At 41.0% G+C, this 24,535-nt stretch overlaps 1 protein-coding gene across 1 annotated transcript; it reads left to right on the top strand.

Moving 5' to 3' along the window:
- The first annotated feature begins 400 nt into the window (after nucleotides 1-400).
- nt5c3a (5'-nucleotidase, cytosolic IIIA) lies at nucleotides 401-23,016 on the top strand. The gene is made up of 8 exons (XM_080738594.1): nucleotides 401-559; nucleotides 16,151-16,249; nucleotides 16,637-16,706; nucleotides 16,920-17,052; nucleotides 17,218-17,307; nucleotides 18,078-18,240; nucleotides 18,929-19,129; nucleotides 20,765-23,016. The coding sequence occupies exons 1-8, from the start codon at nucleotides 422-424 to the stop codon at nucleotides 20,864-20,866; spliced, it is 996 nt and encodes a 331-aa protein (XP_080594720.1). The 5' UTR covers nucleotides 401-421; the 3' UTR covers nucleotides 20,867-23,016.
- The last annotated feature ends 1,519 nt before the right edge of the window (nucleotides 23,017-24,535 follow it).

Genomic DNA, 24,535 nt, shown 5'->3' with positions numbered 1-24,535 from the left:
CAGATGAAGGAAGGTCGTACCACTATTATATTTGTCCCAAAAATAAAATCAGGCTCCTTTTCTGTTTCTAGGTCTTATTTCCATAGATGCGGCTCATACCAACCTCTTGAAAAACGTTTTCTATTCTTCTTTGATCAATCTGTCCTGATTCGTTTCTCTGATGTAGAACGTCAGTTGTGATAATAAAACGTTATGCGACGAGTTTGTACATTGTTTTTTAGGGCTTGTTCTGAGCGGGATGTTTACGTAAGATGAAAATATACCCCCCTCTCCACAGAAATGGTAGACGCAGAATAGACGGATCGTCCATTGCTTACAGAATGCAGACTACACTACAGCTCTGAACAAGGGAGGGACCATGTTGACATAAAGGCATAACTCGCTGGGACGGTTCGTAAAGGAGCGACACAGGCACACAGCCATGGATAAAACGGCTGTGGTAAAGGTTGGCGCCGCGGCCAGTGCCAGCGTGTGTGCCCTGTTCGGCGGAGTGGTTCTCGCCCAGTACATCGTCGCCAAGAAGAAGCGAGCGGGGAAGAAATTCAAGATCATAGAGATGGTAAGTCTAGTGTGAACTGAGGACTCCATGCATGCCTTTCTCTCTGCCGCTCTGCGCAGTCGCGGATGTTCACCAGAATAGATTTTAGAGGTCATTATAGCAGTGGTTCTCAAACGTTGGAATTTGAAGAATAGGGTCCATTTGGTTCCATTTGTACACTGTCAAAAAGCTACAGACTTGTAAAAGGGTCAATTTAGACCCCCATAAAGGAACCTATAATAACTCCAGTCCTGAAATCCACTTTGAGAACCACTGCATTGTAGCTAGCAAGTGGGCTATAAATAATATCCTCAACAAACGGAACAGTGTAATATAAAACCATCGCCAAAAAACGAAGAATGACAATAAATATTCTGTATCAGCATTATTCTTTTTTTTAGCTGTTGGACAGGTTTTTATAGCTTAGGTATGCGGATACCTCTCTCTCTCTCTCTCTCTCTCTCTCTCTCTCTCTCTCTCTCTCTCTCTCGCCTTCCCAATGACAGCAGGGCAATAATAAAGAACAGCCATTCTGTCCTGTCCAGATGTCAATGTAAAGTAGGAATGTGTTGAATTGTGTTGACTCGACAATAGTCGACAGGTGCTGAGGTGAGGTGCATAATGGTGTAGCTGTCCTTTTGTTGTCATGGCATCCCTTTGTTTGAGACTTTCAAACAGCTGGCCTTACCTTGATGCCTTGTCCACTCGTGGTTGTGATACATTGCTGAAACAACATCTGTCTTGCAGTCGGCAGTGTATTTTTAGTCTGATAACACATGGCATGTCATTATTACCTTTGATAGTATCTGTCATCTAATGTCACCAGTACACAATTTATTGCCAGTGAGTGAATTCAATCTGGAATCCATTGTTCAGATCTCAGATCTTTACCAGCCCAAATATAGCATATTACTATTTACTAACATTTATTTTACAGGTCTCACTTTTTGTTCTTGTCTGATTAAAATAGTGAAAGGTGTGGTGGTTACAGTAATGGGTGAGTGAGTGTGATTCTGGCCATCTGCTTTTGATGAAGCCTGAGTCCACGGAAGTGCACAAACATCCAGCAGCACTGTAGCATCAATGCTAGCATGCGAAAACCATTTACCATAACAGTGAGTAGGCTCACATGGTTTTTCCACGCTAACAAATCACGCTGTAGTTGTTACAGTATAATTATCTAGGAAAAGCACAATAACATCACTGTAGAATCTACAGTGATGTTATTGTGCTTTTCCTCCTTTTTATTTCAATGTATGATTTACGATTTGAATGCAGTTCATGATCCCTCAGCCCCTGAAATCTGTTAAAATCCTGTCAGTGTCTGATGATGACAGTGATATAATTCCCCTTCTGGAGACACAGCAGGGATCGCTCATCCCCAGGAGGCCTCAGTTTTCCATGGCTGTTGTTTTTCCACTTGGCCTAACACAAGTGTACGGTCTTGTATCCAGAATTCTACAGTAACAGAAACAGAAGAATACACTTGGAATCAGGGGTTAAGACAATTAACATTACAAACAACTGCAGCTATTAGAAAGGCAAAGAATTGAAGAAATCTGAAAGGATTTGAGAGAGGCAAATATGTTTTTGAAGGAGACTGCTGTGTGTTTTCACCTTGAGGCCTCAGGATGGCACACTAGAGCAACATTTATGCAAGCTAACCTTAACAGTTTACAGTCTTTCATTAACATATTTTTGTTCAAGTCCAACCTGTTTACCTGGCTTGGTAGGGGAAAGAGTAGTGCTTTTGCTATCATCCCTCCTTGGGAAATGAACATAACATAATACAACGCCGTCGCTGAAACAGTTGAAGCTTATTACAGGGGTCTTCAACGTTTTCAGGCCGGGAACCCCCAAACTGATGGGGAGATGGAGCAGGGACCCCCTACCACCTCGTAGGGTGGGGGGGTCGGGGCTATGACATATTTTTTATTTTAAACATGTACACTGAGCAGGGTGGGCCGTACCACTACCATTTCTAAACATACTACTTATTAACTGAGAACCAATGTCAATAATATCAACAATCTGTCAATTGCATATAATCATGTATTCAAGCTATTCAAAATGGATAGAATCATGATTTATTTTTTAACATAAATGTGAAAAAAAAAATATATATATGTATTTATTTATTTTTAAAGCAATAATTTCACGGACCCCCTGCAGTACCTCCGCGGACCCCCCAGGGGTCGCGCGGACCCCCTGTTGAAGACCCCTGGCTTATATGATTACACTCAAAGGGTCTTATTTTGATTGGATTGTAGTTAGTGGGCTATTGATCTGCATTGCACTTTTGCTTCACATTATTGTCCTCAATCAAACCTGGTATCTTTGGATGCTTGTTAGAAAATATAACTTATTGTAAAGATACTGCATGCAACACATAGTTTCTGTATTGGCATATCCTCAATAAATCTGAGCTGATCTAGAAGTCTATAAGAATCGTTGTCTTGTCTGTGAATCCCCATAAATCACTGACGAAGGTCCCATACTGAAACATTTGCTTTTTTATTTTCACTGAGCACCGAGCACTTTATGGGCATCTAAAAAAGATTGAAATATTATTTTTATAAGTCTCAGTCTAAGGAGTATTTCTTAAAATTCAATGCAGTGAGCGAGTCCTTTCAGCCAGCCTTCATTTCCTCCAGACCTCTGCACCTGCAGCTAAACTAAAACAAAGGACAAACAAGGGCGCAGCAGTTTTCTCTAAAGCTCAATAAAGAATAATAGCCAGGCAGGTAGATAAGATTTTTTATTTATTTATTTAAGATTTGTTTTGGGGCTTTTATGCCTTTATTGATGATAGGACAGTAGACTGACAGGAAATGGGGGGAGAGACGGGGAGTGATATGCGGCAAAGGTTGTCCGGATCGGGAATCGAAGCGGCGACGCCGCCAGGCATCCATGCCTATGTGGCAATGCCAAGTGGTATGCGCCTGGACCAGTAGGCCAGCGGGCGCCCAGGTAGATAAGAATTTGATGTCAAACAGGGAACCTAAACTTGAGTGTGAATGTGGAAACTCACTCAAATGAAAAGTAATTAATAGCACAGTAATAGCACATGCAGTTTACATGCATTACTGGCTCTGAATATTGTAAATCAATCAACCTCTCAACATCTCAGTGTTTGGAGTTGGTTGGGGGCAAGCGTGGGCACTTAAGAAAATACGTTTCTAAACTACTTGGAATTGGCACCATCTCTTATCCTACAATGTCCACATGTCATAATGTCATTTTATATGGCAGTGTTCACTGCTTATGTTTGTATAATCCTCCTGACAGAAACTCAATTGGAGAACAGGGTTTCCTGTGGTAACCCGGCCTGGAATGGGTTATCTGCTGCCGAACAGAGGGGTGTAACCATGACGACCATGGCAACTTGCTCAGTGTGCGTGGTGATCTAGTCCACTGCCAAGGACTCGTTTACAGTATGGGGTTTGGGTAGCTCCTGTAGTAGTAGTAGATGGCCTACAGGGCCAGATGGTCATTTTGATATTAGGGGAATGGAGAATGACCTCCATATGGTGCCTTTATTCAGAGTGAATAAAGGCAAAGAACTTTGCCTTTATTCAGAGAGCAAAAAGGTGTGTTACATTCAAACAGAATGGCACAGATCGGAGTCAGCCAGGCAAAGTTTACTTTATGATGCACTGAGACAGCATTCGGAACAACACTGAACAGTACTCTAAAATAAGATTTGTCTTTGTTTCTTTGTGTTTAAAGAAAAACGTAGAGATGAGATGATAATGGTTACAATAGTTATAGTAGTAATAGTTTATTACTATTATATAGTTCTTACTATAAACTAGTCCATCCCTACCGGTCGATGTGCACAGTCTGCACACTCAAAATAGTTGCAGACTTTTAGTTGTGTGGGCAAGGTGTTCCTATGAATCGATGTCTGACTAGTGACAGTTACAAGCTATGTGTGCTAATAACAGCACAACGTGGATTAGAACATTGCACATGTCAATGTGCAGTTTGATATCCCATAGCCTGAACGCAGAATCTCTGCTGTTACACCAAAACTTGAATAAAAAGATTATATTTTGGGAAAGTGTAAAATAGACGTTGCAGTTCCGTGCATAATGCTAATGTGCATGTTCAGATCAATTGGTCAAGCCACTGAGGAGAGAACAGGTTTTGATGACAGAGGTTCCTTTTGATGACAGAGGTTTGCTTAATTATAGGAATTGTAGTCCCCAGATAAAAAATAACTAGAAATACCATATCGCAGTTGTATTCCTCCGCCAACCAGTTGCAGTTCATTGCTGTCCAGACTGAAATGTTGTAGTGAAGAAGACTTACTTTGAAGGAATTTAATGAATGTGTTTTGTGAGGTCTAAGTAATCAGTTCATCCTTGGAAGTTGAGTCCAAGTGGACATTTGAGCCCACTGTCATGAAATTCCCTCAAGGGAAAAGGCGTTCCTGAGATATCGTGGTCAAGATAATTGGTTGCCTCCGACCACAGCTGTTGCTTGCGGAGGCTTAAAAATGCTGAGCAGGCCCAGTTGACCTCAATTTTGGATCAAGATATCCAGAGAAAGTGGTGGCTGGTGGCTCAGTCAGTTAGTTCAGGCCATATGCTCATTGTGAGCATAAACACTCAAGTTTGAATCCGACTAATCTCTCGAGTCATACTCTGATAGCTACGCATGAGAGTCTGTCAGATGAAGAGGAACAAACGGAGAGGGCGTTCCCTTTTATCTGACGATGGTTAGCCAGAATGGAATCTGATATCCGACCCCTGTCTTGTCTAGCATGTCTCTTTCTCTCTGCCCTTAATATCCTGTCTCTCTATACTAAAATAAAACAAAATGCTTATGAAAGACAGGAAAGACATCAGTAAATAGAAATTGTGGTCAAAACAGTAAATTCAACTCAACTGATGGTCATGCACTAATGCCATATCAGAAAAACTGACTGCAAAGGTGACTGCGAAAGTTACGCATGATCCGACTGTGTCAGCAAGATCAGTCTATAGACAACTACATGGACAGGGATGTTATAGTCGGCCTGGACAGTTAGTGCTAGATGTTAAAGGGAATCAGATACAGGGAAGTGATGGCCAGTTCCCATCAGCTTTAGATAACTCTGAATATCAGCACAGGAACACCCCGTCCCTTGTGTACTGACGTCGTTCAACAATCACTAAGTTGTCGTTGAAAATCAAAAGTGTTGCTACCCAAGCAATACAGTCATATATAGTGTATTGTATACTATATATGTATGTATGTATGTATTATGTGAATTTGTCTTTAGTTTTACATAATCACTCAGGGGTCGACATTATAAATGGCCCGCTGGCCCCGATGTACTTTTTAGAGTGACAGGGCCACCAGAACTCACCAGGGACTTGCCCGTTTGGGCCAGTGAATTTAATGCCTTGAAAATAAAACGAGTAAAAACGTTTATATCCAATTTCACATGTATTCCCTGTGGTACTGTTTTGTAATAATTTCCGTGAAATCGTCTCGTAATTACCGCTAAAATATAGCTTTGCGTGATCCTGATCAAAGACGGAGCAACGTTGCCTTCTGAATGCAGCGTGCGTGCGCACAGCAGCTGCAGTCACAGTTCAGAGCAAGGCTCGCGCCACGCTCATTCACATCCATGCGTTCGGCAGAGCAGCCAGCCTGCTACTGTAGCTGTTGATGCTGCTAACAACGTTAGCTTCTAGAGAACGTAATCTTTTATGTGTGAAATTGTATCTGGCTCATTCAACTTCACACAATCTTAAGCAGTGAAGTCGGGCAGTGGGTGTCATTTACTCATTAGAACATCCTGTACTCATAGTTTTCCAATGCTAGTGGGTCACCGTGTCAGGCAGTGTCGTCCCAAATCTTTTTGAGCAAGACGCGCGCACGGACATGCATCATGTAAGACAACCCTTAAGTTCACACATCAACAACGTTTACAAAATCTGTAATGTCAAACCAGCGGCATTAACCTATACTGCAAGAACGAGCCTGAATGCATATCAATGGTCTGCTAACTCCAATAGTGTAGGTGTTAAGCGACGTCCGTGTGAAGTCGTGTAGGCTTAAAGGGATATTTCACTTTCAAAAAGAAAATTTGGGTCATTTTATCGTTCCAATGCTAGCGGTGTCAGGCAGTGTTATAATTGCTCTAATGAATTGTCTTGTAGTCAGTGGAGGAAAAAGTACTTCTTACTTAAGTAAAATATCAATACTGCAATGTAGAAATACTCTGTTACAATTAAAAGTCTGGAATTCAAAATGTTCTTGAGTAAAAGTACAAACGTGTTGGACTGTTGGTATCCAAATGTACTTAAAGTACCAAAAGTAGAAAGTACTCATTATGCTGAATGTCCCATTTCACAAGTTTTCAAAAGTATAAAAGTCCTTTGAAAATAGCAGATCTACAAGCTCGAAAGGTGATATGATGCAATTATGCCAGGATAAACCATTAGCCTTGGATCAAGAATATCATAGATGTATTTTATTTACATTTTTATATCATCTATAAAATACAGCTTTGATAGCCTTGATCCTAGATTAATTAACCCCAAATTAGGAGATCCTGGAAAGGCAGACAGACAGCTGTCAATCTGGGCTGGGGCCCTCACCAGTTAATCAGGCTACAGTTGGTGTTAGGAGTAGGCCTACATGTTATTGAATCAAATTAGTTATTTTTATGGGGAATGATATTTTGAATGGCAAAAGGGACCGGACAGTACAGTTCATTGATACAACTTCTACTGAAAGGATTTAAACAACAGAAAGCTCAATGGCTTGTTTTGCATTGGGGTCCTATGTACTCAATCCATTAAAAAGAAGAAAAAAAAAAAGAGAGACGCTGGTATCGAGGATGAACGAGGACGCACATTTTGAGCGCACACGCGTGTCAGGGCCAGTGATCATCAAAATCCACTGGCCCTGAGGGCCAGTAGTAAATTTCCCTTAATGTCTACCCCTGGTCACTGTAATTCCTTGACTGCACGTCATCCCCATCATAACGTACAATGACCATGTAATTTTCCTCTGGTGTGATGATACATGAAAATTGTAATAGACACATGTAAAATATATTATTATATCCTGCTATTAGCAGCAATGTTAAAATTGTTATCATTGTTTTTAAATTATGACATGCAGTCCCAGACCCGACTACAATCTTAAATCACTACACCACGAGTCACATATCAATTGACTCGTTTGCAGGGTCACGATCTCCGTTAGTGTTATGTGCACAAAAGCATCGATAGAATTTGAGCCGAGTGAAGGGCGCCAGTCTTCCTCCGTTGCCTTTGTCCTCCGTGTGGCAATGTGCTCAGGTAAAAGAGCACATTTTCCTGCCGCCATATCGCCATATCATCCCTTTTGTTCTCACTGAGTGAAAAGCCTCGGAGCACCGCTCCCCCACTGTCCTTGGACAATGTCAGAGGCATAGCAGGATTGAATGAGTAGTAATAGCACGTGCAACTTCAACAGATGAACTGTGACCTGTGTTGGGGGCAGCGCTCAGGACAGTCCTGTACTTTGTCCTCAGTGACCTTTGAACCTGCTGAGCAAAGGCCTGTTTCACAGCAATGTTCTCTAGCCTTTTTGAAAAGACCAGGCAAGCCCTTTGAGATGGAGAAGGAATGTGTGTGTGGGGGGAATCTGGCAATTTGACAGTTGTTGGGAAAATGAGTCTACCCTTTTTTGTAAGATGTTGTCTGTTATTGTTCGTATGAAACTCATAGGCTACACATAACTGTGATCAAATGCTGTGATGGTCCACAATTTCTTCTTTCTTCTTTCTTACTCAGCCCAGTAGAACTTAACAGCTCATGTAAGCCTGTATTTTAGAGATCAAGAAACTAGTATGAAGATTCACGTGTGACCTAATTTGATTTTAAACCTCTGAGGAACTTGTTTTCTTCAGTCCTATTTGGGTTTGGTTTGACAGATACAACCACTGGGGCCAATTAAGCAGCCTGTAGGGCTTGGGTTGAGACGGGATAGGATTTCTGACCTACATCTGATGTTTCACTGGTTCCACCAAGCAGGAATCTTAGTCAGCAAAGAAGGAAACCCAAACCTGAACTCTCTGAAATCTCTACAGCGATTGGCCAACCATTTCTTCTTGAAAGTAAATTTAAACACGGCTATTGGAGAAAGATATATATTCAGGCCAGGGCAAATGTGATTAGACAAAGCTGGCCTAGTTTTGCGGGCTGTGGTATGTGAGGCGGATCATGTTCCAGCCTGCTTTGTACAGCAAACCCTCCACCAAATAGAAGAGACCAAGTAGAGTAGTATCTGGGCTAATTGTAGAACAATTAAACATATTTCTTTGATTGTCCGCTTATTTTCTTACTTCGCTTTTTCAGGCATGGATCAGCAGCTGCCCACTGCCTCTATAAGGAAGCCTCAGTGCTCTAACAAACAAATGTAGACAATACTGTATGTGCTCCTAATGAGTACAACACGCTCCCTGATTCAGTACAAGATATACAGTATATTCTGCTGAAAGGCATTATGCTCAGAATTTGGAAACAAAGCTCTGCTGCTAGAGATTATTGTCCCTATTTTTGAACAAATTCTCACTGAATTCAAACATTTTCAAATTGTCATTTTCAATCATTATTTAAAAAGAGTATAATAACAGATCCACAAGCTTGTGTTGCATGTGATGTTTGAGAGCTTGTATGTAGATCGGTTATTTAATTTTCTCTTAATTTGATGGTTCCCTTCTAAAACCTTGTTTCCTTGTACAGGTTGTTATTTGAGGACTTGTTTGGGGTTCTCTTCCATCAACTTGGACAGAACACTTGGACAGTGTCTTTAGTAATGTCAGTTTGGTTGCGGAATGAGGCAAAAGAAAGCAGATGAAACAAGCTGTTGTGAAAAGTTGACCTTTGTCTGACTAAAAAAAATAATTTTATCTTATCCGCATTAGTATTTGACCTACTTGTGCAAGCTCTATAGGTTGATATTCCTTTGTTTGTTCAATAAAATATAAGTCAATGGCCTTTGCTTATTGTGTGCGCGTGCGTGCGTGCGTGCGTGCATGGACCGTAGACTGTGGCATGGATGTGTGAGGCATGAGGAGATACTGTAAATCCATAGCTGTCTTACCAGACTTTTGGCCAGCACTCTGTGTGAATGTGTGTTTGGGTGAGGGTGAGGCACAAATGATCAGAAATGTTAAAGCAGGGATAACGGTTGGGTTAGGCAATTTATTGATATTGTGATACATGTGAACTATATATATATATTGTCTGGAATTGCGTATATTGTAATATTGTGATGTGGATAAGAGCTGTTCTCACAGTTTTAAAGGTTTCATTACAGGAAAATGACGTATGGAACTTACCTATTAGGCATTACTGATGATTAATATTTATCAAAAATGTAATTGTGTAAATATTCTGTGACAGCACCAAGTCATTGCCCACAGTATTGTTATAATATCGATGTTGAGATATTTGGGTTTTGGATACATACAGTAGCCCAGTCCGAGAGGTTCTTTGACCAATCTCTTCCCTTCATATGATCCCCTTAATCCATTCTTAGAAAATATGGCATCTTCTTCCACTGTTATGCAGATGAGAACTCAAATTGAAATGGAAAGATAAGATATAAACTCCTTAACCATTATTGGACTCTCTCAAGGATATCAAAGCGTGGATGGTCTTAAATGTTTTAAACTTTATTTAGTAAAACTGAAGTCCTGATATTTGACCCTGTTGACTGTGATGTCCCTCGTGAACCCTCATGTTCCTGGAACACTTTCCAACCCAAAGTCTAGGTGAGGTAATTGATAGTGATTTTGAATTGGACAAATAGATAACCTCTTTTTCCAACTTAAGACTCTTATCTAAGGTCAAGTCCTTTTTATAATTTGGTTATTTTCAAAGGGTTATGCATTTATCTCAACCCGAGTTGACAACTGTAATTTATGTTATGATAACCTGCCAGGCCTCAGTCTCACACTTGCAGTTCTCAAAAAATCACACCCGTGTGAACTGAGCGGTGGTTTACCCACCAACCCCCCCCTCCCCCCTTCCCCCCTGTGTGTGTGTGTGTGTGTGTGTGTGTGCGTGTGTGTGTGTGTGTGTGCCTGGTCTGGCCTGGCCTGGCCTGAAAACAGCGCCCCTCCCTTAACATGTGTGGTCAGAAAAGGTACTACACCTGAGGCTACATACGGACGCACCCACCCACATACACACATACGGACGCACCCACATACACGTACCTCTACACACACGGCCACGTATAGGAGCGGCGTGACCACCGCTCAAAAAGGAAACTGCAACTTAAAGGATTAGTTCACCCCCAAAATGACTTTTTTTTTCTATTGATTACTAATGCCATGGAGAGTAGAGTTCAATAATATTTTTTGGTTTTTGTCACATTCCTAAGACAAAAATTTGATTTGAGTAAATTTACCCCCATTGATTCCGGATGGTGACCTGTTTCGAAACGGGTCACCATCCGAAATGAATGGGGGTAAATTTATTGTTATCACATTTTTGTCTTAGGAATGCGACAAAAAACTAAACATATTATTGAACTCTACTCTCCATGGCATGAGTAATCAATAGAAAAAAAGTCATTTTGGGGGTGAACTACTCCTTTAAAAGCAAAATGAAAGCGAGAGCACATTTCCCCCGTACTGGCTGGGCAGGCCTCCCTTCACTGGCAGACTGGCTCCCTGTACATTTTAGGATTGATTTGAAGCTTTTATTGTTTGCCTGCAAATAATTAAAGGAGCAAGATCCAACCTATCTGTCTGACCTTTAACAGCCACGTCCTATCAATGTCACTCGGCTCCGGAATGAGTTGTCTCTGCATGTAGGCTGGCCCCTACACTGCCAGTTTATGAATCCTGTTTCTAAGCATATTTATTTACGGTATTTCATTCCTTGGTTTCTAAAGATAGTGTAAAGTGATATTTTTTGGTTAAAACCAAATGTTTTTGGTTCTAAAATTGAAGCTCTATATTCTGATAATAATCATCGCTAAAGAGTTTTTGTTCAGTAACAGGGGATCTCCCTAAGCAGAACATAAAATATAGCTTCACTTATGTACAGATTAATGTTATTGTTAGACTGATGATAAGTTATTGGTTTAGGCTACCTGCGTTTTTAGATATTTCTATGGATTTGATGTGTTACCCTGTGCTGTCCTTGCTTATTGTAAATCGCTCTGGATTTAGAGCGACTGCTAAATGCCTCAATTGTAAATTGTCAGGGGGGTTGTCAGTTTCATCCAATCAGGAGACAGTACCATTTATCATCTCTCTTCCAATTTCACTTGTTTATCGTATATCCTGTATGGGTTCTCTCTCTTGATAGAATAAAATTGGTATCCTGATCTGAAAATGTATTTCGTCGTTTTGAAACGTAAATACGTTGCTTAATCACCTCGTTATAGTCGTGCTCACAACATAGCTCATAACACAGTTTAACAGCATTTTAAATGAATGCAAATTAATTGCTCAAACACAATCGCTCGCTGTGTGTACAGACCTTTTGACACACAAGAAATCACTTACTGCACCTTTAACTCACTATGAGAGTTGCATCATTTTGTTTTCTTATTGCTTTATTATTATTTTATTATCCTTTTTATTGTGTCCTTTTATGGTGTTTTTTGCTACTGTTGATTGTACTGTACTTTGGTCAACTGTCATTTTGGAAATACGTCTTTATTTCCCTATGGTGGTCTCAATGATCTGTAGACTACTTGTACTGAAAGTGAGTGTTAGTATTCTGTCTTGAATGTGTGTGCTCAGCTGGCACTGGCAGTAAGTAAGTGAAATGTGTCTGTCCTGTCACTATGACATGCGAGTGGGGGGAGTTAAACCTGTCCTAATGTAATTGCTTTTCTGGGTCCATCTCAAAGACCCCTTGGTCAGAGGTGAGAAAGGCATGTTGCCACTATTAATAGACCTTTATTCAATCAATGAACCTTTATTGATCCCTCAAGGGAAATAAAAGTGTGTGTGTGTTTGTGTGTGTCTGTGTGTGTGTGTATGCTGCTATTCCAGCGATTGCCGCGGTCTGTCATAAAATCAAAGATACAAATAGTTTGTGTATATTTACATGCGTCAGCTGATTGTCTCTATATCACCCTGTGTGTGTGTGTGTGTGTGTGTGTGTGTGTGTGTGTGTGTGTGTGTGTGTGTGTGTGTGTGTGTGTGTGTGTGTGTGTGTGTGTGTGTGTGTGTGTGTCGGCCCTGCTGTTAGGGGGGAGGGATTTTTTTTGGTCTAATCTATTTTGGGCAACACCCCCTCTGCATTTCTGTGGCTATATAAGCGTGCTGCAGCCAGAGAATGTTTTCTTCACTCTTGTTTTGAATCCAGACTCCAGGAGCTGAGGTAAGCCTCTCATTACATTATATAAACTCACTTCCTCATATCAGCGCTGTCAGACAGAAACCTTGTATCTCCATTTATTTATTTTCTTAAATATTGTCCTATTCTATACTCAATGTTATGACACTGTCATGCAAAATAAGCTAAAACAGCTGAGCTACAAGCTCACAACCCATCACATTGGGAGGTGTTGTAGAGCTGGTAGATTTGATGTTTTAGATTTATTTTCGTTGTGTACATTTTGATGACGGAATCAAACAAGAAGTCTAAAGTGCCATTGCCACCGGGCACGATAACTATAAATATAATTACAACCACCATTTTATTTTATTTTTTATAGTCGGTGTGAACACTGCCACCCACTTGACTTCTTGATTGTTAAAACTATACCTTTATAGTTATAATGCTTTGTGTGAATGGCCCTTAATGCTGGTGGAAACTCTTGCCAAATGCATGTGCCCTTGTATGTTACCGGTATGTATACAGTATACAGGTCTGCTCTTTAGGAACAAGAAGACCTGTCAGCCCATTGTTGACATTCGCGACAGGTTCACATAGTCTACAGAGATTTTGTAGGTTTTTCTAAACTTAGCACAACAAACCGATTCAAGATCCTGTAACAGCATAACATTCAAAATATTTGTTCTAAAAAGGAAGCCATAATTTTCTGAATTCTTAAGGCTGTAGTGTAAATAAGGTTTTGTTTGGACAGTGGCAGAAATGAGGAAGCTGTTGAGCAATTGCGATTCTAATGATTGATGAAAGACAAAGAAAAAAGGGGAACCTGTCTATCTTTAGCTTGCGTCTGCGAATTTGTGCCATGTCTCTCCAGGGATCATAATGTGTTAGCTCACTTGAGGCCCACTTGAGATTATATAAGACTGCTATTGATACCGTATGTTGACAGTTCGGAAGGTATGTGTTGTTGCGTGTTTATGGTCTGCCTTGGACCTGGAAGCATGGAGAACCCTAAACTGACACTACAGCTGTGTGTGTGCTTGTGTCAGTGCGTGTCTGATGTCTCTCATGTTTACACAGGGCTCAGTAACCATTGACCTGGTGAATTCAGGACCTTGAAGATATACATTTTACACACTTAACCCCACACACATAGCTGTGTGTGTGTGTGTGTGTGTGTGTGTGTGTGTGTGTGTGTGTGTGTGTGTGTGTGTGCGTGTGCGTGTGCGTGCGCGCCACTGTGATACTATCATCAACATCAGGGTTGTGTGTCATGAGTGGCCTCAAAATCCACCTACTCTGGTTACCAATGGGGTCGGGAGTCAAGGGAGTTGAATACGGTAGTTATTTATGACATAGCAGTTGATGGAACCAAGATGCAAACTATGGCACAGCGGGATCACAGCTGATATCTACAGCTATGGTGGTGTAACAATAACAACTGTTAACAGATAGGGGTGTAGCACAACTTTGAAGTTCATGAAAAATGGTTCACACAACTCTTAGTTAATGCTTCCAAAAATAAGTCAGCATAACATGATGAAGCTATGATTTGGATCAACAAGTTGTACTTTAAATCATTGGGAGCATAAAACAAGCATTTCAAGCACTTCTTCATAAACTTGAACTTCGCGGATTGGCCCTGCAGTGCCGGCACCAATGAAAGGGGGGTTTGCATAAAATGTATCATAGACCTGTCCTGTAGCCACCAGCTAGACGCTGTCGGTTATGACTACCGGAATTATTGCATTCCTGCCTTGACAAGTCAACTGCAAAGAAACCGTCTACCTTCGCACAACCTCTTAAGCTTTGCCAATAGTTCATGGTGATCGTCTTTCAGCTCTTCCCACACGAGATGTAAACGGGTGAAGGAGGGAAAACATTAGTTAGATTATACAGTTTCTCTCGCAACCAGAGAAGATTGGCTGAGGTTTGTGTTGTAACATTTTTTCTTTGCTTTGCTTGTGAAAGTTGGCCCAATCGCTGGAATGTTAAGAATAATCGAGTTTACGTAATAACTCTGAAAAATAATCACCCCATGCCCAAGATAACGCCTTCGATACAGCCATACCAAGCACCCTAGAAGCCCAAGTGCCAAGAATAAACGAATTCTTAAAGACTTAATCCAGAAAGATCCACGTCTTGTCCTTCTCTCCCTCCTCCAAAAACAAAACAACTCTGTTTCTCTCTTCTTTCTTGCCCCTATTTCTCCATTCTCCTCTCTGGGGGGATGCGTTGGTCTTGCTGGGGTGCTCGTATTGAATTGTTGTTTAGGTTGCTGTACATCACGAATGGGTCTCAAACATCCTTATCCTCTCTGCTAGAGTCTGACTACATGTGTGCAGCCTGGTTCATGTTGGATGAGCCCAAGTGTTCATACTGTACAGAGTGTGTTTAAGAATAGTTCCTCCTCAGCCCTGACCCGCTCCCTGGTCCCTCCCTGGCTGTCTTTCTCTCCCTTCCGTCCCCAACCAACACCCTCCTCCAGCAATCATTAACCAGCCCTCCTTCTCCATGCCAAGGCTGAAACCCAAGATGACCTTAAAACTCCTCTGGTGGTTGACCTAGTGTCGGGGCTCTGAGATTTAACGTGGAGAGGAGGAGGCATAGGTTTTCAGGAACCTCTTAAAGCTAAAGTGTGCCGCCTTTGTGTGTGTAAAAGTGGGACGAACAACAACGTTTGTGCTGTGAACCATGAACATCTGTTTTCAGATAATGGCCTGGGACGGGAGGAGGTCTTCATAAGATGAAGACTGCCCAGACCATTATATTGGCAACCTCTTCTCCAATAAATCACAGGCACAAAAGGGGCAACATGCTGCTGGCAGATGTGAATCTGTGGTTAACAAATAAATGCAATATTTTTTGCATACTTTGGGTTTGTTTAGATATGGCCTCTGTGTTTAATGGATCAACGACACAATAACCTACTGTCAAATTATAAACCAACCCCCCCCCCCCCCCAAAAAAAAAGCAAATACTTTTCCTGGAAGGGGGGTGGTATAAACTACAAGGCTAATAATAACCAGTGCCCGGGCAGAAATTATGTTTTTTTTATGTTCACTCAAATTCAAATGAATAGAATAGAATCAACAATGGAATCAACTTTATTGTCATGTCACGTCACGTCACATCACATCACATCACATCACATCACATCACTGGTTTACAGGTGTAAAGAACTGGGTGAAATTTGTTTTGCGGAAGCAATGTCCATTTTGAAATGAAACGTCTCCCCTCCCCTCTCTTGTCTTTCTTTCTGCCTCCATTCTCTGTCATTCTGCCCGTCTCACCCTCCTTTCCTCTGTGTTTCCAGATGCCTCAGTTTGAGAAGAGCACGGTCCACATGAGGGACCCCGAGAGGGTGGAGCAGATCATCTGTGGCCTCATCAAGGGGGGAGCTTCCAAACTACAGGTTAGCCTGCTCTCTCTCTCTCTCTCTCTCTCTCTCTCTGTATGAATGAATTTTCATTTTCATGTCTTGTCAAAAGACCCATCCCTTACGAGTGTGTGTGTGTGTGTGTGTGTGTGTGTGTGTGCGCGTGCGTGCGTGCGTGCGTGCGTGCGTGCGTGCATGGTGTCCACTACACTACTTTTTGTCAGCGACCTGGCATGGTCACTGTGGTTGTGTGAAATATTGCCATCTAGTGGTGATACAAGACATAATCCTGCATTATCTCAGAAAACCCTGATAATCAAGCCTCCCTCGTCAGCACATCCCTCTGAAGCTATAAGATATAGATGGGTGACACATTGAAAGGAAATCCTAAAAACATCAGTTCTCTTCTGTTCTCTGCCACAGATTATCACAGACTTTGATATGACGTTAAGCAAGTTTGCGATCAATGGAAAACGCTGCCCCTCGTGTCACAGTGAGTATATGAAAAAGACAGATTTGATGTGATTCAGTTGTGTTGTTTGGGTTAGCGGTGTTTTAATCATGTCATCTGACAATAGAGTACATTCTATGTGTGTGTCTTTTGTAAGGTTCTGGGGGACATTCTGTATTCTATCCATCCTATCATTTTAGTTCTGTCATAATGTAATTGCTTGTGTCAGTGACTCTATGTCTCAACTTGTCGTAGATATCATAGACAACTGCAAGCTGGTGACCGAGGACTGTAGGCAAAAGCTGTTGCAGCTGAAGAACAAATATTATCCCATAGAGATAGACCCCCATCTAACAATGGAGGAAAAATACCCCTTCATGGTGGAATGGTAAGTAACACACACCAACACAGTCATATGCAATTAATGACATACTGTACATACAGATGCAAACACATAAATAAACAGGACAAGCATACACACACAGACTCTGTAACTGTGTATACATATGTTCTCTCACGTTTGCGTGTGTGCGTGTGACTTGTGTTTTCCCAGGTATTTTAAGTCCCACACATTACTGGTTGAACAGAGACTACAGAAAGACAAACTCCCAGAAGTAGTGAGAGACTCTGACGCTGCCCTAAGGTAACCCAACTCCTCCCTTCGGTCTGTTTGTGTACACTACATTTTAACTGTTTTTCCAATGCCGTTTCTACGAGTGACTTGTAACACATTTTACATGTGTTCTTACGTGAGTAGTAAGTCATCAGTTCTCTTCACCAGCTCTGCGTTCTGCATTTTACGATCCTTGATCTCGTTCATCAGGGTCCTCTGAAATCTGCTTTCAGGGGTTGACACTAAGGTCTCAGAGGCACTTGCCCGTTGGGCAAATACTGTACAGGTCATGGTCTACTTGCCCAAAGGTCATGCCCACTTTCCTGAAAAGTTAATCCGTTATAAAGTACATTTTTGAATTGCCATTACATTTATTGGTTTACTTTCTGGGGCTGTGCAATAGAAAAGGTCATACCTCAATTATTATGCCAAATACATACATGACTATGGGTTCACACCAGCAGCAAAAATGAAAACAGCACATTATAGGTTAACAGTGCTTTTTACATTCCACAGACCAGAAGACAGAGCGACTTTCAGGTGTTTAGACAGATATCTGGTGTTGTGTTTATAGACGGTTGTGTCCCCTTTCAAATGAGCACTTGCCCTGTCGGGCAACCTGAAAGCAAACTCCACCTGCCTGAAGGTTTTATTTACCTGCCAAGGGCAGGTGGATAGCCCTTAGTGTCAACGCCTGTGTGCTATGCTATCAACTTTGAGTGTGTGTTTGTTTGTCTGTCTGTCTGTATGCTGCTGTGTACTGTATCTCACCACCTGCTGCTCTGTTCGGATGGTTCCAGGGAGGGCTACGAGCATTTCTTTGACCGCCTCCAGCAACACAACGTGCCGGTGTTCATCTTCTCCGCCGGCCTCGGGGATGTCTTGGAGGAGATCATCCGCCAGGCGGGGGTCTACCACCCCAATGTCAAAGTGGTCTCCAACTTCATGGACTTTGATGACAACGTGAGTCCCATGAAAACACATTTTTGTCTCGGTCTATTGGTTGGACATGTCCCCTTAACCTGCCAAGACTGAAATCTGTTGACCTGCAAAATATAACTTAGTAGTTAATGCTGTCCCATTCCTTTGTAGTGGGAATAGTTTAACCTTAATAATCAGTCAATCATAAGAAATGTTCTTTAGCTTCCATCTGCCTGCCACTGGGCAACAAATACCCCTCAGGGGTCTGACACCATTTTGCGCATCGACCGCTATTCAAATGGACACAAATAAGTAGAGGGCGTCAAATTTTAAAACACTGGGGGTTCAAATAGATTTAGCAAATTATACGCCCGGACTACTATTTGGAAAAATACGGTAAAAGGAAACATTACAATTACAGTGATTTGTCAAAATGTCAATTGCTGGATTTAATTCTGATTAATGACCATTTGGAACCATATTCATTATTAACATGCAACTTGGCCTTGATTTGATGTCCTTAAATGTCCTGAACAGAAAGTGCGATAATGCAAGATAATGCTAAAGACGAGGTGATTACATATAGTTAGTGTGTGTCCTTGTTTCATTGAGCTCATTGCAATCTGTATAAAAGTACCAGCTAAATGGCTACAATTTTAGTGTACCTACTGTAGGCAACAGAGTTACCGTCACTCACATTATTGACGTGCTCCTACTCTTCTCCAACCAGGGCATTCTGAAGGGCTTCAAAGGGGAGCTTATCCACGTGTACAACAAGCATGATGGTGCGCTGCGCAACACAGACTACTTCAAGCAGGTGAAAGACAACTGCAACATTGTCCTGATGGGAGACTCACTGGGGGACCTGAATATGGCTGACGGAGTGCCCAACGTGGATAACATCCTCAAGATTGGGTTCCTCAATGACAAGGTACAGACATGTAACCAGGATTCTCACACAGGTGTGGCATATCTGAGAAAAGTATTGGACATTCCTCTTTGACATTCCAGATTTTGAAACGTTTGGAAACAAAAACTGGAAAAATGCATCCTAACTTCATGAACCCTAGTGTCCGTATTCTGGGGGCGAACATTTACTGCTCTCGAGCTCAGCTTGAGCTTGTAGAACGGCAATATTTTTCATAGAGAGAAAATAAGGAGTGGTTCAAGTATACTGTAGAGTCCTGGTGGTATATAGGGTTTAAGTGGCTAATATATGCTAATACATTTGATTTAGTTGTAGACCCAACTTCATATAGATGTAGTAAAACAGGGACTGGCAAGCACCTCTTTTTGATCTACAAGGTGGGCTATTGAGGTGATCAAAAACAACCATCATTGTTTGATGAGCATAAAACATTTCTCCCCAGATAGTCTGAATTTATCTTACCTTATATTACCTTATTCATGTTCAATTAATTCTATGTTGTATTAATTATTTTCTAATTAGCTGTCTATAATAAGACATAAAAGCAATGGTCACTGTCTGGCACTCGATGATCATATGCCCGAAACCGTTGCCCACTTCTCTAATGAAGGATATTTATTTATTTTTGGAGCGGTGAAAGCGCTCCCAATAGACAGGTATGTCCGTGGGTATGTGGCTGGCTGGCTGGCTGGCTGGCTGGGTGGGTGGGTGGCTGGCTGGCCCTGTCCGTAGCCTGGGCAATACCTTGAGTGGCCACACACAACACACTAGTTAAAGGAGGGGCGCTGTTTTGTGCAGGCCAGGCACACTCACCACTCACTCACAGGCACAGTTTACAGTTTAGGCATTTAGCAACACACACAGGGTATAGCTGCTCAGATTCACCGCTCCACTTCGAACCGAGGTTTGATTTTACCTATTGTTTAGCATCATCTGTGACCTCCCCTTTCGCTGTAAGCTCTGGGATCAGGTCGCATGGCATTTCCATCCAGAATTGGGGGAAGGGTGAAACTGTCTATTTTGACCTATTTCTGAACATTTAATACAAAATGTGAATGTAGTCCAGAGTTCCTACAGATGTGTACTAGTAAAGACGGAGTAGTAAAATAAACAGCTCTGAACAACCCTTTAAACAAAGATCAGCAGCAGATCAATAATACACAGTCTTGGGTGACCTAATAAGTTAGGGTGTATAACACATGGCCGCAATGAAAATATTAATCCATTTAGAATGGGAACGCATCTGAACGCAGTTATGTTAGAGTTTAACCATTATTTTATGCTTTAACTATTACAAAATAGCAGGTATACAAGCTCACAGTGCAGCGCTGCGAGCTTGTAGATCTGCTATTTTTGAAAAATCTTGAAAATGTGTGCAAATCTTTAAATATATATATTTTCAAAGCAAACCTTTGTAAATCTTTGCTTCTGGGGGGGTCCCTGGAACAAAATATTTTCAGATGGGGGTTGGCGGACAAATACATATATTTCTAGGGGTTCTTGACATTAAAAAGTTTGAGCACCACTGATCATAGAAACATACGTTTTTCAGAAAACAATTAGGATTTAGAAGACGTTTTTAGGTATTTTTCAAACCTAAATTGGTTAACAATCTGCATCTGCTCTGTTGTCCTGCAGGTGGAAGAGAGCATGGAGAAATATCTGGACTCTTACGACATTGTCCTGGTGAGGGATGAGACTCTGGAAGTGCCCAATGCCATCCTCCAGAAGATTCTATAACTTTCCTACAGTTCAGCCCACTTCCCAACTACTGTGCTACTACACCCCCCAATCCCAGACCCACGGATTTGGAAAAAGACTGCAAGACTATTCTTCCTCCAGCTGGAAATGACCACTACCTGACCCAAACATCTTCACTGTTCCTCCACACCAAGAGATTCTAGCTTTAGCCCCAAGGCCAAGCAGTCTCTTTTGGACTTCACACCAATAACTTGGGCCATTGTTGAACTCTTCTCTACTCTCAACCCTTCTCGCCACCTTTATAAAAAAAAGCAAAATCCTGAATGAACTGTTTTAAAAGTACACGCAGTCCAAGTCTCTGTCTTTGCGTGTGTCTGACTCTGTCTCTAATAATCATTGCCCCTGTCCACTAACCCATGATGATAACCAAAAACAAACAATTGCACATTATTGTTACTTTTGTTATCCATATGCTCATTTTTGACGTTTGTATCAGTGTATGAAGTTTGCATATCATAAACAAACACCCACAGACAAACAGTGGTTTCTTACCAGTATGCATTGCACCTCAGTTCCCAGAACCTCATGTCATTAGGTGGTTAGTTCTCATTGGTGACCATTGGACTCCTGATGTATACCTGGTCACTTCTCTGGATGAATTTAAATGCATGTTGCAAAAATAATTGCCATTCCAGTGTATTTCTGAATTTGCAATTGAATTTTAACAGGCACACAGAGCTTGTATACATTCTGTAAAAGCCTCTTACTGTAGATGCGTACAGTTTTCTGAACACAGCTTGTGAATTGCAGGATACACACCTTATTGATGAAAATGCAGACTTTGGTGTCTCCTACCTGTGCATTGTACAGTAAATTGCACATGCTTGGCTTCAAGAATCAGCTGATCAGAGGGAATGCACTTTAACCTATTGAAAATGTCAATTTGAACCCCCTTAGAATGACAATAGCTGGGGCGGTAGTATCGATTCATGGATGTAAGGGCTGATTCTTGAACTAAAGGGCCATGTTTGCACAGGCTTCATTGTACTCTGCTAGGGTTGATATGATATTGACACACAGTCTACCCTGTAACATTTTTTTGCTTTGAAATGTGACCACCCTGGCCTCAAACGTCCAAAGAACTGTGCCTCTTTCAATCGCTAGGCTTCAATTATTAGACCTACCTTGTCTTTTTAATTTTTTTATTAAAAACATACTGTAGGTCAAAGACAGTATGTTTCTTTCTTTGAGATGGAGCACACTAGACTCATCTGTGAAGTGTTCTTCATCTCCCACTAGATTAGTGGTTCTCAGCACCGAGCCGGGACCCGTTTGTGGGTCACAGACCAATTTCTTTGGATCAAGACTTGAGTAAAAATCCCATTTTCTTTTCCTACAAACACATTTAAGAAATGCCATAAATAAATAAAAAATATAAATAAGAGGTAGGGAAAATGGCTGATCTACAAGCTCACATGGCTGGAAGCGACACGTTTTGTGCTATTTTCACTAGTTTGGGTCCCAGGCAAATGTCTCTAATTTCTCTTTTGGGTCTTGAACTAAAAAGGTTGGGAACCACTGCCCTAGATCATAAACGTTTTCTTTAGGCAATAATGTTAATGGTAAAATCGTGGTTCAGTGAACCCCAAAACAGGACACATTTGTTAGTTAAGCTCATCGTCATAGTCTTGATTAAATTAACGTTTGTTTGTTTTTGGTTTTCAAACTGAACACTACCTCTAAGCTTTTTTTTTCTTCTTTTTTTGCAGAGGGCAAAGTATAATGTTACTGTTTCAGTTTGTCTGAATTAGGGCTGGGCAATATATTGATAATATCAATATCATGATACGAGATTACATATCGTCTAGAATTTGGGATGTTGTAATATTGTGATATGATGACATAAGTGTTGTCTTCCTGGTTTTAAAGGCTGTGTTACAGTAAAGTGATGTCATTTTCTGAACTTACCTCACTGTTCTAGCTATTCTATTATTTCTATTCTATTGTTTGCCTTTACCATCTTTTAATATATGCATTATTGATGATTATTTATCAATAAGGTCAATAATGTCAACAGTCAATATTGATATTGAGGGTTAAAGAATGTTGTGATATGGGCATTTTATCCATATCGCCCAGCCCTAGTCTGAATGTGTTTTGTTCTCTTTGAAAATTGTGCGTTTTAAATGTGCTGCTATCACTTGCATGTTGCCTTTTGTTATTACTGAATTTATGTTAAAATTAGAGGAGAAATAAAATGGGCAATAAAATCAAATGTGAGTCCTGTGAATATATAATTATTTTAATATATTACATACATTTTGTATGATTGCATACAGATTTCTTTTTCTTGTGAAATCAACAGCTGTTTTGGTAGGAATGTATTGCAGTACCAAAAGCCACCTTTAGATGGCAGTAAATCATAAGGTAACGTGAAACTTGAAAACAGTAAAAGACTGAATGCATGTATGCTATGCAACGTGGCATATATCAGGTTCTGAAACGGACTGTCAAACAGTTTAAACATCTGGCTCGTTGGTCTAGGGGTATGATTCTCGCTTAGGGTGCGAGAGGTCCCGGGTTCAAATCCCGGACGAGCCCTGATTTTCTCATTTTTCTCAATCCTTGTGATATTGTCCTATTCAATGGTAAATGGTGCATTTATATAGCGCTTTTATCCAAAGCGCTTTACAGAGATTGTGCATTACATTCACCCATTCACGCACACATTCATACACCGGTGGTGGAGGAAACCATGCAAGGCTGCTCACCGGGAGCAATTAGGGGTTCAGAGTCTTGCCCAAGGACCCATCGACATTAACTCAGGGGGAGCCCGGATTCGAACTAGGAACCCTTCGTGCTCTAATAACGGTTTCTCTACCCCTGAGCTATGCTGCCCCAATCAAGTACTGCATCAAGGTACTTTACATTAGATGCATTTAGACAAGTGTCTTCTAAAGCACTGCTCTACATTATCCTTGTTTAAACTAAGGTGGAGAGAGGGCATTGTGTGATTAAGTACTGTAGATCAGGGGTCTTCAACAGGGGGTCCTCAGAGATGGGGTCCGCCAAATCTTTGTATGATGGGGAACACTAGCCGAAAATAACCGATCTACAAGCTCACAGTATATACATTTTCTTTTGTAAGAATGCAATGTATCACACTAGAACAATGAAGTATTAAACAATTTATTCAATAACAATACAAAGTTTCCAAAAAATTTAAACAACATGTAATGTACATGCAAATCGTTTTTTTTTAATGGAAAATTTATAGTACTGCATAGTATTTCTCCTAATAATATTTGTAAACAATATCCATGTTATAAACAAGTTATTCAGCACCACATGTTGAACAAATTATATTTAGCTCTCATTATATTTTAGCTCTCAAAGACTGATATTAATCAGTCTTTGAAAAGCTGTTCAGTATGAAAAGCATTGAGCCGTCACTGCTCAATCACCCAACTCTTAGTTGACCCTTAATGGTCATCCAGAGTTCTATATTGTACCTGAACTGACAGGTAACAAACAGAAAACAATAATAGTGATGCTGTAGGAGCAGGATGTTGCAAAACTGAACTGTTAGATTTACGCACTGAACACATCCGCGAGAGAGACATTTCTCTCTTCAGTCACATGCACTGTGCATGGATCAGTGGATCAAAACTCCACATGTAACAAAAATGTAAAATGTAAAATGTGACA

The sequence above is a fragment of the Nannobrachium achirus genome (genome assembly GCF_963921795.1).
Source record: "Nannobrachium achirus genome assembly, chromosome: 2".
NCBI classification, from domain to species: Eukaryota; Metazoa; Chordata; class Actinopteri; order Myctophiformes; family Myctophidae; genus Nannobrachium; species Nannobrachium achirus.
The sequence above is the reverse complement of the archived record's forward strand: the minus strand, read 5'-3'. Positions and strand labels throughout refer to the sequence as shown.

What these genes read in the sequence shown, in the direction of transcription:
- nt5c3a (XM_080738594.1), top strand. Translation starts at nt 422, where the DNA reads ATGGATAAAACGGCTGTGGTAAAGGTTGGCGCCGCGGCCAGTGCCAGC. An exon ending in AATTCAAGATCATAGAGATG is followed by an intron (nt 560 to 16,150) that starts GTAAGTCTAGTG and finishes CTGTGTTTCCAG; the next exon opens with ATGCCTCAGTTTGAGAAGAG. An exon ending in TTGGGTTCCTCAATGACAAG is followed by an intron (nt 19,130 to 20,764) that starts GTACAGACATGT and finishes GTTGTCCTGCAG; the next exon opens with GTGGAAGAGAGCATGGAGAA.